The 17,898-nt window shown below is 41.1% G+C and overlaps 1 protein-coding gene across 2 annotated transcripts in view; it reads left to right on the plus strand.

Moving 5' to 3' along the window:
* Nucleotides 1–17,898, plus strand: part of MBOAT2 (membrane bound O-acyltransferase domain containing 2) — a 121,729-nt gene that overhangs the window by 43,737 nt on the left and 60,094 nt on the right. Inside the window, exons 2-3 of one of the 2 annotated variants that reach the window (XM_059942263.1) lie at nt 1,799–1,944; nt 6,814–6,891. In XM_059942263.1, coding sequence (XP_059798246.1) covers nt 1,799–1,944; nt 6,814–6,891 — 224 coding nt within the window. The remainder of the gene's footprint in view (nt 1–1,798; nt 1,945–6,813; nt 6,892–17,898) is intronic. The other variant, XM_059942264.1, reaches the window with a different exon arrangement.

A 17,898-nucleotide genomic window follows, 5' to 3' on the forward strand; every position in this document is an offset into this window, starting at 1 on the left:
AAGATTTTGATTCAGTGTCTGGAGTGAGATCTGGTCTCATTTTCTTTAAGACGACAACGTTGAAATGGATGTTTACAAAGATACAGAATTCTGTATGTCAGTGGTTCTAGAATGCTTCTGTATTAGTTCACACTTTGTTTTATGTTAGACAAATATGAAAAGAGAGAGAGAGGAGGAGGGAGTGGGAGGGAGCGACTCCTTGGATGTTTGTGGAGATCAGCTGTCATTAGGTCTTATGTCCCCAACTTTGTGACAGTCAGCCCTTCATGCTCTTTCCTTTGGGGTGTCCTCAAAGCACTTTCTGTATAGTCTTTAATAACTGAGTTGAAGTTCCTTGTGCACGTATTTGCTTTTTTCATTAGATTCTAAAGCCATCCAGGGCTAGCGTGGGGCTTATGCATTTTTTGATTTCCCATGCTTTGCCCAGAGTAGATGCTCCATACATTTTTGTTTAGTTATGAGATATTTGAAAGTTTTTAAACTGTAAGAAGTTTTGTAGATGTGAGTAGTTATTAATGTCAATATTCATTTTTCTGGTATATCTACTTTTTGCTTAATTAAAAAAATATTGTTGGAACCCTGTAGGAGAGAAAAAGTGCTTAGAACCTGTTGGAATGACATTTTGCTTGTATTAAGTCTAGCTGTTTCAAAGAACAATGGTCTCTCAGACAATGTACAACAATGTTCAACTGTTTTTCTCCTTGAAATGCAAGAAAAAGCACATAGTTGTCTGTGTCTTTAGGCAGAGATATCTCTGTGGATCTGTGGCAGCATCGACATGTAGATGGTGTGATTTGTTCCTAATTTAGGTCCCTGCAACAGTGATTTTGTTGTTGTTAAATGCGTTTCTTACAAGTTCCTAATGTCAAATGGATTTTTCTTGTATTTGTAGATTCTAAGGCATGTGTTCCTTAACGTTCTATGAGAATCTACTTCATAAGAGATAGAAATGCAGGTTTTTCTTGAGTCTTTAAACACCACAGGAGAGTCTTATTTGTAGTTTTTTATTTTATCATTTTGCAAGGGCAGAAGTAATGTTAAGGGAGAGAAAAGAGCCGCAGCACTATTGCCAGCTTGTATGCATTCCTGAAAATTGAGAACGATGTCGTTCCTGGTGAGTTATGAGGACATTTAAGAACTTGCCTTGGTGGCCTTGGGGGTGAACGCTACCCCTCATGGCTTTCTGGAGGTTCCTTTCTCTTATTCACCTGCTTGCCTCCTGGACCAGTGCTTGAGGCCCCCAGAGCTGAGACATTTGGTTCCTTTCAGTGGTGGTTTCAGACCAGCAGCATCCCCTTGACTCCCTCGCCAGGGATGGTACGGAACTCCAAATGGAGGAGGGTGCATTCTACAGACTCTTGGGGATCTTGACCAGATCTTGACCCAGAGGAGTTTTGGAGAAACTCAGACCTCTTCTTTCCCACCAGTTACAGGGTCGCCCAAGTCATTAAAATAAGTTTCTCTTTCCCTCAAACCATAGGGTACCCCGTGCTTTCCATTTCTGCGTCTGCATCCCTGTGTCTTCCAGATTCTTCCAGGGGCCCCCCCAGGCCTCTCCCCACGCTGGGCGCCAGCGTCCCTGCCAAGTGTAGCACCCACGTGTGCATCAGCCCTTCACTTTGAACTTGAGGCTGTCATCCCTGGGAAGATGCCCCGATTTTTGTTTTGTTTCTTTAGTAAACTGGGAGATCTTAATTTTCTGTAACCTTGGTGTTTTTGTCCTGAGAATTTAAATGTAACATCAAGTGAAAAATTCAAGTCTGTGTTGCTAATATGAAATTTTAATTTTTCTTTACAGGTCAACTTTGTAGTGTGCCAACTGTTTGCCTTGCTAGCAGCCATTTGGTTTCGAACTTACCTACATTCAAGCAAAACTAGCTCTTTTATAAGACATGTCGTTGCTACCCTTTTGGGCCTTTATCTTGCACTTTTTTGCTTTGGATGGTAAGTAATTATTTTGATCATATTTAATGAAGACTTTGGACGTCTTTGTGAATTGAGTGTGTAGAAGGATACATTATGTAGGGTTTTGTTCTTATAGTTACCTAAAAAGTTTTATATTTTTATTTTTAATATAAAAAAAGAGTGGAGAGTGGGCTCTGTCTCTTCAGCTGGGGTTCAGAGGGCAATTTATTATTTATAACTTATGAAAAAGGACAGATGAAGAAAAAGGATATAAAGACATTTTATTCTGTCATGAGTAGCTCTTTCACCTGTTTTGCAGGTCTTTTATGCCAAGATAAATGATCCATTCAAAATAGCTTTTTTCTTTCTGTGCAAGTGGCTTTTAAGAGTCTGGTAAAGCCCATTGATAGAACTCTATTACCATTCTTTAGATTCTGCCATTAGCCAAAAGAGGTTTTTTGTTTGGTTGGTTTCGGCGGGGAAGAATTACTTAGCATGGAAAGCTTTTATTTATGGCCCTTCAGATGCTGTGTGTATGTGTGTTTCCTTCACTTAGCTCCCTTCTTAATTGTCAGGGCTGTGAATCAATCCAGAAACACTGTCACTTCCTGTTCGTCCCAGGTGACGGTGGTTGTATGTGACAGAGGGAATCAGGAGAAGAGCACAGTGTCTCCACGAAACAGCAGAGACGCTCAGTGGAAGGACCCTCTGCTCTATGATTTCTCCCGAATTTTCCTTCTTCATAAGTGAGAGCTTATGCTGCTTGCTCATTTGCTATGTTTACACAGTCCCAGAGAAGGCTTTCTAGGTTTGCTGTTCGGCAGACTGTTGTTGGACATGGAAATTCCCTGAGAGGATGGAAATGTAGTCGCTTGATCTGTAGTTTAGTAGCTTCTGTTGTGGGCTGTGGACTGTTGGACTTTGACAATGCCTCTGCATTTGTTCTAGGAGGTTGTTTTTGATTCTTGGGCGGGTTGAAATATACTGGTATTTCTTAATCTAGTTTCTGCCTCTGGCAATTCCACATGTGTCCTAGAAACTCACGAAAAATCAGAGATAATTTATTCAGTCTCTGCCATGTTGCCCTGTGACCAGTCCTCTGATAGGCCCCGCCAGTGGTAGGTGTGTGCGGAGTCCTTGGGGTTTCAATGGGATCTCTTAAATCAGATCTAGGCATGGTTTCTCCACTTCCTTGATAACATCAAATTTATGTCATCAGGGTTTTCTTAGGTTTCTCAGGTGACTCTATTGAAACTTCTTGTAAATCGTGTCATGGGGGTAGTGTGTATGTGTGTGTGTGTATTTAGCTTTGTGTCATGGAGCCTTTCGAATACAAAAGTACAGAAAATAATATAATGAACCCTCCTATATCCGTTGTCCAGCTTCAACGATTATTAAAATTCTACCGTTCTTATTTTATTCTTTCTCCAACTTATTTTTCTGGAGTATTTTCAAGCATATCCCAGTCTACGCATTTCACCCGTACATACTTGGTGTTCAATGTGTATTTCGGCAGCATATCTTGAGGAGGGGTCGGGGAAGGCTTGCTGTCCAGAGTGGCCAACTCCGGGACACCCTTCACCTTGCAGTCTGTGGACACAGAGTAGAAGACTGAGGTGTCAGCTGTGTTTCCTGGGGCCGTGTGACTTGGAGGACTGCCAGAGGGGAGGTCTTTACCGACGGGGTGCTTTCTTGCTGTGAAGCCTTCTCACGTGCTTTATCACAGTGTCCCGAGGAACCCACCTTAATGTCAGGTGGTCCTAAGTATTTCAAATTATATGTGATAGCCAGGATTTTTTTTTTTTTTTAAATAGAGTTCTCTGTTCTTTTCTTGGAGGAGAAAATTTTTATATTCCTTTCTTTGGGAAAAGAGTTTGTTTGTGCCTCTGTGCCAGGTAAAAGATAACTCTGCTAATTGGAATGAGTAGGGAAGTAGCGTATCCTTCTGATTTGCATTTTAGCACTTTGCTTTTTAGGCTCAAAGGTAATCCTATCTCCTATTGATTTTGACAACTTCTCTTTTGGAAGACATATGTTAGTGAGTTTTCTAAATATAATTGGCTATTTTACCTACTTGTATTTGGCCTCAGCTTTTTGGTTTTTTTTGAACCATCATCTATAGGTTTCTATTAACTGAGAATTACTTTATACTTTTATTTACTTATTTAGCTATTTGACAGCAGTGTAGAGTAACAGACTGGAGCTTCGACTCTGAATCCAGACAGACCTGGATTCCACTCTGGGTGCCTCGGCGGCAGCTGTGTGACTGGACATGTTATTCAGGCTCTTTAGCATCACTTTTCTCATCTGTAAAATGGAACCAGTGATGGTTGTGATGACTAAAAGATGTAATACTGCAGAAAGGGGCTCAGCACAGTAGCCAGCTCCTTGTGAGCAGGGAAAGTTACTCAGGGTCAAGACCGTTACTGTGACTATGGTCTGTTGCTACCATTGTCCAGTCGGTGGTCCAGATTAGAAATGTTTATGTTTATCCAATCTCTTCCTCAGTTTATCATACAGTATTCAAGTGTGTCTTTCTCTCTAGACTGGAAGGTCTCTGAGGACAGAGACTGTATCCCCTGACTCTTTATTCCCAGTGGCCAGTTCTGTGCCTTTCGGAAAATGGACATTCAGTAAAGATCAGTGGAACAATCGAAGAGGTGTTTCTCAACCTTTTTAAAACTCTTTTTTTTTGCTAAAAATAAATTTTATACCTGCCTTTAGTGTGATTTGAAATTCAACATATGTAAAATGTGATATCTAAAAACAAACTGAAGTTTGGGGATAAAGGATTGTTTTGTTTGAAAGATTATGATCCACAGTCCATGGGGTTCCACTCCGGCTCACCCTGTGAAGAATCAGCCAGTGGATAATTGCCCAGGAGGAAACAACTTGAGTCTCAATGTCACTTAGGGTACTAACTGGGTATATGTTAGGACTTAGTTTCCTCAACTGTAAAATGATGAGGGCTGGATTATAATACACTTCTAAGATACCTTCTTGCTTGCATTTTTACCTCCCTAATAATACTTAATATTTGAAAGCGTACCGTGTGCCAGATAACCCAGTCAACACTTTTCGTGTGTTATCTTTTAATCCTGAAAAGTACTAGGTGGCTACTGTGTACTTACTATGCTCATTTTTCTAATAAGGGCAAGTAGAGTAGCTGCGGATGGGAAATTACGAGGAAAGTCACCAGTGCTATGATTGAGTGCACAGGCAACTTGATGCTTGTTGTGGAGACCAGTGAAATAGAGGGCAATGCAGGTCCACTCTGTACAGATAGACCTATATTATCCCAGGAACAAAGGCTTGTACAACTGGCAGAGTGTCATATTGCCCTCCAGAAGATTGCTAAGCTTGTCACCTGAATGGCGATGCCCGGGGAGTGGGCGTCTCAAAGCGATAGAAGGAACCACGTCGCTATTTGAAGCATAGAACTTTTAGCTTCTAAGTTGTCACATATCCCTCATGTTCCAAGGAAATTTATTCAGTAGGAAAGGAAAGATATTTCCCCAAGAGTCTTCAAAATCTTTTTTCATTTAAGACATTTATCGTTAATGAGTTCTATTCTAATTAATAAAGCCTGTGCAGGTGTCCAGCAGGCCACTTCAGCATTTTCACATGAAGTCCGTTAGTGCTGGCAATAAATAGGAGCTGGTAATTAATTTGAAAAGTGTGTGTTTTAATCATGTTTTCTTAGCTTCTTTCTGTTTCAGTTTATACACAAATATGTTTTTCTGCTGCCTCCTGGTCCTTTGGTTATATAGTAGCATTCCAGGCCAACATTGTTTCTATGTGTGTGTGTGTGTGTGTGTGTGTGTGTGTGTGTGTGTGTGTTTGGCAGAGGAAGAGACAAGTAGACAGACTGACAGACATTCTTGGTACAATGAGTAAAATAAGTTTCTTCTATGGGCCTGCCTTGGAGCCTACTTCTTATTTGTAATATCTCTATGGAAAATTTTAAAAAATTAAGTAGCTTTTCCACATTGGAGGTGCCTGTTATTCTCTGATGATTAGGTTAGAAAGTAATTTTAATCATAGCTTAAGATACTTATTAATACTTTAAATTGTATACAATGATTTGAAAATTGTTTCATGCCATCAAAGGGGAAAGAAGATGGAAATTTTGTGTTTGTGTGTGTGTGTGCACATGTATGCATAATCTTAGGGATAATTTGGATGGATTTTAAAACCAGAGATCTGAGTCATGTTTTGCCTGAATTTTGTGACATGAGTGGTTAAGTTAGTTCTCTCATTTAATGGTAGATTTCTACATTAGAACGTTAGAAGAAACTGTGTCATCTCAGTGAGAACGTTTTGTAGATAGATTACTGCAAATTAAGGATTGACTGGATTTGTATAAGGAAGCTTATTGGACTTGAGCCATCATGTTTTCAGAATAAATAAATTTGGGTGTACCTGCTTTTAAGTGAATTCTAATATTTAGTATTTTTTGCTATTTTGTAAGTAATACTTGACAAGATAACTGCAGATACAAAGCTGTATCGACGAAGTTAGTTTGGGTAAGCCAAAAACTGATGTTCTGTCAGGACTATTCTGAAATCCAGATTTCTTACTCCTTTTCATCCCTGTTCCTGAGTTATAGAAAAAGCTGTAAACCTTGAGCCTCAGGACCCCATAGAGCTTTCATGTAGCTGGTAAACGTGGAATGCTAGGGCCCCAAGTGTGGCTTTATGGGGTTTTGTCTTATTTTTCCAGCTCCTGTGGGGCTTGTGGGATGGGACTCCCTCTCTAGGGTATCCACAGAATTTTAGGCTTTGGAGATTTGCTTCTTTTTTTTTATCTGGCAGTGTCGTGTGTTATAGATAAGCACTTTTTAGCCTAAATTATTTCAATCTGATGTTTGTGAGTGGGCTCTTCTAACAGTGCTCTTACTTTTTACAGGTATGCCTTACATTTTCTTGTACAAAGTGGAATTTCCTACTGTATCATGATCATAATAGGAGTGGAGAACATGCACACGTAAGTGCTCGCTTTATTCACATATAATACGTATTCCAACATAATAGAATTGGGTCAAGTAGAATTTTATTACATTAAAAATTATTATTTTTAATAATAATTATAAAAATTCTTGTAAATTGTGATCACTTTTTCAAGAACTGTCATAAATACAAAAATAAAACCCTTGGTATGCAGCACTCTTCTGTTTACTTAGAGCAGGGTTTCTCAACCTCAGCTCTATTGACAGTTTAGGCTGGATCATTCTTGGATGCGCGGGACTGGCCTGTGCCCTGTAGGTTGTTTAGCGGCTTCCCTGGCCCCCGCCCACTAGATGCCAGTAGTACCTCCTCCCCAAGTTGTGACAACCATGGACGTTTCTAGATATTTTCACAGGTCCCTTGGGGGGCATAACCACCTCCAGGTAAGGACTATTGGCTTAGTCTAGGAGTGGCAGCAGTGGAGAGTTGGAGTGAGTCTGACACATTGGAGAGAGATTTAGAAGGTACATTTGGAAGGATTTAGTGATTGACAGGGAAGAAGGGTATCAGGAGGACTCCAGGTTCCTGGTGTGAACAGTCAGGTAGATGGAAGCACTGTTTTCTGAGTGTAGAGAACCCTGGAGGTGGGGAGCATGTCTAGGGGATAAGCGTTTCAGACAGGTATATAGTCATCTAAAACAGTGCTTCACATGTAGCAAACACTCTGGGTATTTGCTGAATAAGTGCCTGTTGACTTTGGGGTGTCTGTGAGGCAGTTCATCAATGCTGGGGAGGTGGTGTGGAGGTCTGGGCCAGAGATGTGCACTGGAAAGTCGAGGTGTGCAACGCTTACTTGGTTGAACACTCAGGGGCCGGGTACCCGCAGATCTTGCTGGCCGATCCTGCTGGGGGTGTTCCGTGATATCTGTGGTGCACTATGTGTCTGAATTCTGACATACATGTGGCTCCAAGAGTTCTGTACAAGGAATGATGGACTTGTAACTAATCGATTAGCTTTTTTCCAAATCTCATTCTATTTTGCATCTTCGGTGTTTGACTCATGGGTCACCCACTCTGTTTTGACCCAATGTCTTCCCTCGATTTCCACTGGTGCCACCTGCGTTGATTTCCCCCTCCCTTCTGTACTGCAGTACTCCAGGTTCTTGGTGTTTTGATTTCAATTTTTATAAGAGGAGTAAAATATATATATTTTTAAAAATTAATTAATTAATTTATTTATGGCTGTGTTGGGTCTTCGTTTCTGTGCGAGGGCTTTCTCTAGTTGCAGCGAGCAGGGACCACTCTTCATCGCGGTGCGCGGGCCTCTCACTGTCGCGGCCTCTCTTGTTGCGGAGCACAGGCTCCAGACGCGCAGGCTCAGTAGTTGTGGCTCACGGGCCCAGTTGCTCCACGGCATGTGGGATCCTCCCAGACCAGGGCTCGAACCCATGTCCCCTGCATTGGCAGGCAGATTCTCAACCACTGTGCCACCAGGGAAGCCCAAGAGTAAAATATTTTGATGGTGTATCATTTGAAGCAATTTTTATACCATCATGACCCTATTTATAAAATCTCATACAGATGGCAGGTTCAGAGCAATACTATCTTTAATATCTGAAAAAGGAGCTGTATGTTTTGAATCTGGAAAAAGAAGGAAAATCTGGTTAGATTACTGAAAACAGGTAACTTGTGTATCCCTGCGTAAACAAAAGTCTTTTAAATGGAAAGGCTAGTAGATTCATATTTGGTCAAAGGAAATTGTTTCTTTTTCTGAAAGGCAACGGCAGTCTGTGAAGTTAACTTTTAAGGTTTCAGACCCTGTCCAGTATGGCGCCCTTAGCCACATGTGGCCTGTAGATTGAAATTAATTGACATCTAAAGCTCAGTCGTTCAGCCACACTGGCCACATGGCACGTGCTCCAAAGCTACAGGTGGCTGGTTGCTACTGGACTGGGCAGTGCAGACAGAGAAGATTTCTGTGGTCATAGAAGATTCTGTCGGAAGGTGCAGCCTTAGAGACACACAGTTGGGTACAGTTGATTTTGTTGCTCTTTTACAATAAGTGGTCAGGAGGAAAGTGCTACTTGCATATATGCTGCCTGTGTTTAGAATTTGACACCATCCACGGAGCAGGCTATTATAAATGGGTTTGCCGTGTTAGTTGCTAGCGTTGGCAATAAAAAGTAGGTGAGTAATTAAGTTAGAAAGTGTGTATTTTAATCTCTTTTAGCTCCCTTCAATTTCAGTTTATACCTATGTGTTTTTCTGTTTGACTTTACTTTTTCCTTTTTGTTTTTTTTTCTTGTTATCCGTACATGCTTTTTTCCCCCTTTTCACTTGGGCCTTTACATTAATTTAAAATGTTTAATTAGTCCAAACTTCAGAATTTCATTCAAATATACTAGATGGGGCTTATAGCATTACTCTGTTGTCTAAAGTTATTGTTTATGTATAATACAGTTCTGTTTATTTCTTTCAGTCTAGTTTTACATGGTATGTGTAATATGTTTCTTTGAACAACAAGGTTTTAAATCTTTTTAAGTGAAGGATTTGGACTCCCTGAGTATTTAACAGTTTAAAAATTCTTGGATCTCTTTGTTTTATATACTTTGTAAGCTGTTCATAGTGTAGTTTTTGCACTCTCTGTAACAAATCCATTTGTAAATTAAAATATTTTAATATAAACTTTATTTTTGTAGCTCCCTTTATTTCACACTTATATGTATGCTGTTTTATTCTGATCCATAATTAGATAATTTACCATTAAAATTTAATTTATTGTAGAATTCAGTGCTTTTTAATTTACCATTAAAATTTAATTTATTCTAGAATTCAAAGCTTATTTTCATATAAGCTTTGAAATTTTTGAGGAAAAAAAAATGAAAACCTTAAGTGTTAGAGGCAAGAAGAAAACGAGTATTTAGGGATAGAAGGTCCTATATCTTAGGATATTGATTCTCCTTAATTAGTATGGGGAGAATTTAACTTTCACAGATTTGACCAGCGTTTCTGAGAGCAGGGGTTGGCAAACTGTCTGTAAAGGACCAGATAGCAAATATTTTAGACTCTGCAGGACACACAGCCTCTGTCACGGCTTTTCTCAGTTCTGTCGTTGTGCACATAGACAGTATGTGAACAACGAACTTGACCTGTGCTTCCATCAGACTTCCTTTACCAAAAAAGCGGGTGGACCATATACTAAGCACACTTCTGCCACAGGGATTTGAAAAAGGAGAGGAAGGCAGACACACACTCTTCCTGTTAGTTTCAAAAATATGAAATAAGGTTTGCCAAGTGGTAATTTTAAACTTGCTATGGCACAAAAAATGGAATAATGAACTTTGTTTATTAATGATTTACTTTGGATTATTGTTCTGAAGCAGATAGTTTCTAAAAAGCTGGTTGAAATGTTCGCCTTCTTGGCATAGCTTTTGCTTGAAAGGGAAGTGAAATAATGCAGGACTCAGGACTTGATGTTTAACACTTAGCGTGATAATGAAAAATACCTTATTCAAAAAAATTATAAAGGGAATAGTAAAATCACAGTATATAAGAGTAATACACAAAAATTCTTTTTATTTCTACATATTGAAATAGTCCAAAAGTGAAATTTGTTAAAAGTTCATTCACAGTAGCATCGAAAAGGATAATATGCTTAGGAATAAATTTATTGAAAGAAGTGCAAGACCACTAAACTGAAAATAAAAATCTTTGCTGACAGAAATGAAAGAAGACCTAAAGCACAGAGAGAGACATCGCATTCATGGGTTGGCAGACTCAGTATTGTTAAGATGGCAGTTCTCTCACAGTTGATCCATTGAGTCAATGCAATGCCTGTCAAAATTCCAGCAGGCTTTTGGTTGCAAAACTGCCTATATAAATTCACTAAAATTCATTGAATTGTACACTTAAATTAGGTGAGTTGATGGCATGTAAATTTTACTTCAATAAAGCTATTAAAAAGATAAAAAACATTGTAAAGGGAGGTGCAGGAAGAAAGATCAGTCTTAAAGTAGTGTGCTTTCTGAAAGTTGGTTCAAGAGTTTTGTATATTTTCTCATTTAGGCAAATTTATAGATGTTCAGATGCATCCACATTTTCTTGGGTTTAGTTATAAGAATGAAGGGTCGAAAGGAATGTTGAAAACCTGCAGTGCCCTCGAAGGAAGGAAATCTAGGTGTTGAAGGGGGACGTGAAGCTGTCTTCAGATGCTTAAAGGGAGTATATATGCTGTTCTTAGGAATCCGGAGATGGAATTGGTACCTGCTAGGCGAAGTATGAAGATGCACATTTTTGACCCAAGGAAGGATGACCTCAGTTACAGTGAGATGCTTAGGGGAGTAATGTCTTTTGCCTTCATACACCACAAATTCAGTGACGGCAGTCATGTCTTACCTGTTTGGTTTTCTGAATGTCGTACACCACCTTGGAGGTTGTATGCTCCCAGTAGGTGTCTACTGAATGAATGAGTGAATGATAACCTGACTTCTGCATGACAGCAAGCCCTTTCCAAGTAGCCTCCTAGAGCTCTTGCTTCTGGGCCACGGTCTCTGCCTCCTTCAAAATCCCTGTGCACCATCTCAGGGCTGCCCCGTGAGAATTTTGTGAACAAGCATTGTAGCCGCCCTGATTCTCAGAACTGAGCACCTCCTGGGCTTTGCTTGGATCTCTGTTCCCAGGGAGAGTGGAGTGTAGGGGAGAAACAGAAGGGATGGGAACGGGGGAATGGGTGGAGGGAGAGCCTTTCTCACTTGGTTAGAAGAGGAAGGAGGATATCAATGCGTTTCAGGTGCTCCCAGCTGGGACTGGGAGGCATTTTCCCTGGAGAAGGTAGGGCAGTGTGGCTGGGTCCCGTGGTGTTCTGATGGGCTCAATAAGCTTTTGTGGTTGGGCGTGAGAACCTAAGTGCCCTTCATGTTAGTTTTGCATTTTTGTGTTTTTTGTTTTTTAACTTTTCTACGGGGAAGCTTGTTTCGAGTTCCAAAAAACAGTCTCAGATTTTGGAACACGGCACAAGGCAACTGCCCTCGTTTAAATATAAACAGCAGAAATGTGGGATAGTTAACATGGGAAGCACAGGAGAGCCTGATAACCTTGAGAAGTTAAGCAGAAAAGTATTTTCTCTATAACCTGGCAAGTAATTTTCACCAAAACAAATGACGTAAAGAAAACATGAAAAAGAGGTAGATACATAGAGTAAAACTGCATCTGTGAATGGGTTGCCAAGCTTTGTATGGGATGATATTGTAAAAGCTGTAAGAAGGTGATTTTAACCCCACCGTCCCATGGCTCAGCTACCCACCAGTTTGAACAAACACCTTGTGTGCCACAGTGTTTCCAGAAACTCAGAGACAGTGGCGATGTGGTCCTTACCCTCTGATAGGCACCGCTGAATTGGAGATGTTAACACAGTCAGTCATGCAACAAGTATTTGTTACGTGATGTTGGGGCCCAGTGATGGATAAGAAGACATGCTCCGTCTCTGCAAGAGACTTACTGTCAAACTACCGATCACGCTGTGATTACTGTTATGAAAGCTGATGCCCTCAGGGCTGAGGAGGCATCAAGGAGTGACCAGCTTGGAAAGCAGTAAAAAGAAGAAAGTGTAGGGGGCTTCCCTGGTGGCGCAGTGGTTGGGAGTCTGCCTGCCAATGCAGGGGACACGGGTTCGAGCCCTGGTCTGGGAAGATCCCACATGCCGCGGAGCAACTGGGCCCGTGCGCCACAATTACTGAGCCTGCGCGTCTGGAGCCTGTGCTCTGCAACAAGAGAGGCCGCGATAGTGAAGAAGCCCGCGCACCGCGATGAAGAGTGGCCCCCGCTTGCCGCAACTAGAGAAAGCCCTCGCACAGAAACGAAGACCCAACATAGCAATCAATCCATCAATCAATTAATCAATAAAATAAATCTTAAAAAAAAAAAAAAAAAAAGAAGAAAGTGTATCTACATCAGCCACTTACTATGTGCTCAGCAGAATGAAACAGTTGGAAACAGAGTACCGATGTTTGGTGTTAAGTAGAATTATGCTAAAATATATTTTTAAATATGGGGAAATATTAAAAACCATGTTCCTCAGAATCCTCTTGTATTGGTATAAGGTTGAACAGCAGGCCTATGACATGAGAGAAGATCACCTCCAAACTCCGACTTCCCCCCAGGTGGCCTTAGTGATTCATTGGATGAATAATAGGGGCAGATATGTATGGGTTTGAATTCAGGTTCTGCTACATTTCATTAGCTCTGGGACCTTAGCCAAGTCACCTTACCTTTCTGAGTCTAAATTGCATTAAACCAGTGACTCAGCTGAGGAGCACGTGGGTGCCCAGGTGAGCCCAGGTAAGCTTTCGTCTGCATACAGGGTTCGGCTGCGGAGAAGAGGGTTCACATTCTGGGGGAAATGCTTTCAGAGGCCATTCCTGGTCACCGAGTGTTCTGCTGGGTTTTGCTGCCCCTGCTGATGTCACGTGAGAGCTTGCTGTCAGTATTCACGCAGTCGCTGTAATTTATTTTTTCTCCTCCCAGACCATGAACTCCTCGGCAGGGATGCTTTCCTCATTTTATAATACCATTGTTGAGCGTATGGATGATAGAAGCTCTGGAAGAGAGGTTCTCTGTTCTGTTCTGTTGAGTGAATATTTGTAGGCTTTTTTGCACCTCTTTTTTTTTTTTTTTTTTTTTAATTTATTTATTTATTTTTAGCTGTGTTGGGTCTTCGTTTCCGTGCAAGGGCTTTCTCTAGTTGCAGCGAGCGGGGGCCACTCTTCATCGCGGTGCGCGGGCCTCTCACTGTCGCGGCCCCTCTTGTTGCGGAGCACAGGCTCCAGACGCGCAGGCTCAGTAGTTGTGGCTCACGGGCCCAGTTGCTCTGGGGCATGTGGGATCTTCCCAGACCAGGGCTCGAACCCATGTCCCCTGCATTGGCAGGCAGATTCTCAACCACTGCGCCACCAGAGAAGGCCCTGCACCTCTTTTTGTTTGGGTATTTCCGAGCAGATTATATTCATCCGTGCAGCAGGCCTTGAATGGCAAGCTTGATGGGTTGACTGGCAGTCAGTGGTGCTTCCTGCTCCCTACCTGATTTTCTCCCCCTGACGCTGGCTGTAGAGCAGCGGCCCTGGGCATGGGGGTGAGGTTAGGGAAGGACCAGGCAGTTTTAGCTGATGTGCTTTTGTCTCAATTGTCCGTGACCCTGAAGAGCAGGGAGGACAGGGATCCATTTTCACCTCTCATCTGCCGGTGCCACCGAGACTCCTGCAATACGAATATCTGGATAGCAATATCGTGAAGAACTCCTTGAAGTCTACTAGGAAGGAATGAAGATCTCGGAAATGCCGTCTGGCGGGCAGAAGCCTCAAGTCACTTGAAGATTTGTCCTCATGAAGTTAACGAGCAGTAGTTAGTGGCACGGCAGGAACTCTGTGGGGAGAATATTAACTTCACCAAGGACAACCCCATAATCCCATGAGAGGGAATAAAATGTGGCAGGAAGGAAACTGGACTCTTAGACGTTTTCTTTTCCACTCTCTGTGGACCGTACTCAAAAGCCTTTCAGTGGCTTGGAATGAAGGTACAGGCCCTTTGGGCATTGCTGCGCTATCCTGAGCTAAGAGCTGGATTTCAACTGGAAAACCGTAAGTAATTCTAAAATTGATTTTTTACATTATCTTATCCTTACAACAGTTGATGTTTCAGTAATTATTCGTATCCATCACCGTGCAGAGCACATGGATTGTCACCTAATCCTAGCAGCAGCCCTGGAGGTGGGCGCAGTAGATCTGTTTCCCCAGAAGCAGGTTAGTAGGAGGTAAATCTGGGATTAGAGCTGGGTGTGTCTGATTGCACCCAGCACCCAAGCTTTTTGCTTCTGCACTTTAGTACTTCTAAGCATTAAGCTTTTTTTTTTTTTTTTTTTTTTAAGCCTTATGATTAGGAGAATGCGTCGTTAAATAGAAATACCCTGAATTGATTGAGGAGAGGTAATGGGAGCCCTCAGGGTCCTGAACAAAAGCAGGGATTTGTATGTGTTGGTTACGCTTCCTTAGAGCAAAGATGCAGATATTTTTATTCAAAAGGATGCAGTGGCCTTTTGGCATATTGTGCTTAGGATCTGAGGTTTTTCAATATTCTCAATTCCCACGGGAAGGAAAACCCGTTACTCGGTGAGAGGTAGTAGGATGTCCAGACCCTGCTGGATTCTGAAGAAGCTTTAGGACATACCATCATACCATCAAATCCTGCCCTCGGGAAAGGGTCTGATTCAGATTCCTTTACGCCATTAAGGCACTGTAGTATCTCTTTGGGAGGTATTTGAATTCTGAGTTGTGTTTCCAGTTGTAAACTGGATCTCTGTTAAGGCTCCAGTCATTCTTGAGCCAGGAAGGGAAGCTTTTTCTCCTTGGATTAAGGGTTTCCATACGAAGTAGGAGGATTACGTTGACGTGGGGATGCCGACGAGGCGAACACCCATCCCTTGGTAAATAACGCGGTTACTTTGGGTGTTGCTGTTATATCCAAATGTGTTAGCGCAGGAAGAGGTTTGCACAGGTGACTCATGTAATGGGGCCCTGCCAGGTCAGGTCTGTCTAAAATGCCAGTTTGATAGCTCATTCTCCAAATTAATCAATTAAAAAACAAAAGGGAGTTTTGAAGATATTATCCAATTAGATGACATATCTTTCTTGTCTTGAAAAGAACAATTCATATATTAATAAACATAACCAGATAGTTGTAATAATTAAAAATAAGAATATGTACTTCTCATTGGCAAAGTACAAGGACTCACCTTTTCCTTTTGGGTACCTCTGGAAACTAATCTTTTACAACAAGATCCTAATCCTTGATAGGATGTTGAAGGAAAAATTAAAACCCCTGTAACCATCTGTTAAGATGATGAACAGAATCATTCAGTTATGTGTCATAACACCATGCTATTTACCTAAAATATGTGGTCCGTGTTGAAGTTTTGTGAGAGAAAAAGCTTGCATGAATGGTCTTTTTTTTTTTTTTTTTTTTTTTTACTTTTAGGTAAGAAATGAGGAAATTGTTTTGGAAAATTAGGGCTTGCTGAATGCTGAGTCTGCTTATGGTGTATTGTTATAGTACATTTATAGACTTGACATGGGCAGGTTTTGTCTTCACTGTGTTAGAAACAGTGTGATTTAATAGGGTGTTTGGACTTGGACTTTGGAGCTTGAATGGTGGAGTGACTTCCATGCTCATTCACTTTGCTGAGTGCTCTTTATAAATATTCCATTTAACTGTGCCTACAGTCCCGTGTAGGGGTGTCATTTTCCACTGTACAGAGAAGGAAACGGTAGTTGCAAAATGTGAGGTCACTAGAACTAGTAACAAAACCGGTAACAGTCAGCCCTGGAAGTCTGTGAAATTAATTTCTGTTGTTAGATTATTGATTTACTGAGATTCTTTTAAAGTTTTTTTTGTTGCTTTGTTTTTTTTAAATTGGAGAAACAAAAAGAGATTCTCACCTGCTTACAAGATAGCATAAACAGCCTGGTTTATTTTTTGAAAAATAGCAAGAATGGAGACATTGTATTGTGACTGGCTTTTTCTTAGTCTTCATTAGAATGCGGTGTTGGGATCTTTTTAAAAGGCTTTACCCTTTAGAGAAATATTTGAATAGTAGTGATTTTATTCTCTAAATAATCTTCCTTTATTTAAAACTGTTCAGATTTTTACAAGCTCCATGCTTGAGGTTGATATTATTTCAAATACATAATACAGACTTTTTTTTTTTAATAAATTTATTTATTTATTTATTTTTGGCTGTGTTGGGTCTTTGTTTCTGTGCGAGGACTTTCTCTAGTTGTGGCGAGCGGGGGCCACTCTTCATCGCGGAGCGCGGGCCTCTCACTATCGCGGCCTCTCCTGTTGCGGAGCACAGGCTCCAGACGTGCAGGCTCAGTAGTTGTGGCTTGCGGGCCCAGTCACTCAGCGGCATGTGGGATCCTCCCAGAGCAGGGCCCGAACCCGTGTCCCCTGCATTGGCAGGCAGACTCCCAACCACTGTGCCACCAGGGAAGCCCCATAATACAGACTTTTAAAAAAATTTTTATTAGAGTTGACTTATGATGTTGTAAATACTACTATAAAATAGTGCTTTAGTGACTTCCCTGGTGGCGCAGTGGTTAAGACTTTGTGCTCCCAGTGCAGGGGTCCTGGGTTCAATTCCTGGTCAGGGAACTAGATTCCACATGCATGCTGCAACTAAGAGTTCACCTGCCCCAACTAAGGAGCTGGCAAGCCACACCTAAGGAGCCCACGTGTCACAACTGAGGAGCACGCCTGCCTCAACTAAGACCCAAGTGCAATCAAATAAATAAATAAATATTTAAAAAAATAGTACTTTAAAATACTATTTTAATGTCAGTTGACTAAAAAGAGAATTTTAAAATTCTTTCTGATAAATTAATTTGTGTAGGGGAAAGATACTGACCTTGTCCTACCTGCTGCTGCTGGCTTATTAAACAGAGTCCTTATTTAGAGTAGTTATGGAGAGAGAGACAAAGAGTAATAGGGGAAATATCTGATGACCTGAAAAATGGCTGGGCATTTTGGTGAAAGGATGTTACAGCAAGTGAGCCTGGGCATCTGTTTCTCACAGTGAAAACTGAGCTGTGGCTTAAACTTAGCAAGGCCCAGAAAAGAGATGGGATTGCTCATCTTTTCCTGGCCTGGAAATTAACCTTGGGATAGTACAGAGTATGTGCCTTACCAAGACTTGCCTTGGGAAGAAGATAACGGTTTCAGGATGGGCTTGGCACTATTTGCCTTTCAAAGTTTTAAAAAATCTTGTATAGAACTCATTTTGTTGGAGCATAGTTTCATTTCAAAACACGAGTGAATTGAGAGCTATTGTTTAGAATAGTATGCAAAGCATTTTTCCTTAGACACGAGAGCTTTAAAATGTATAGAGAGTGGACTTAAAGACTTGAAAATAAAATCCAATGAAGAAAATGATAAAAGTTAGGAAATGAATAAGATGAAACCCCTAAAGGACAATAGACAACTTTAATTGCAAATAAGTTAC

The sequence above is a fragment of the Balaenoptera ricei genome, chromosome 13, assembly GCF_028023285.1.
Source record: "Balaenoptera ricei isolate mBalRic1 chromosome 13, mBalRic1.hap2, whole genome shotgun sequence".
Classification (NCBI taxonomy): Eukaryota; Metazoa; Chordata; class Mammalia; order Artiodactyla; family Balaenopteridae; genus Balaenoptera; species Balaenoptera ricei.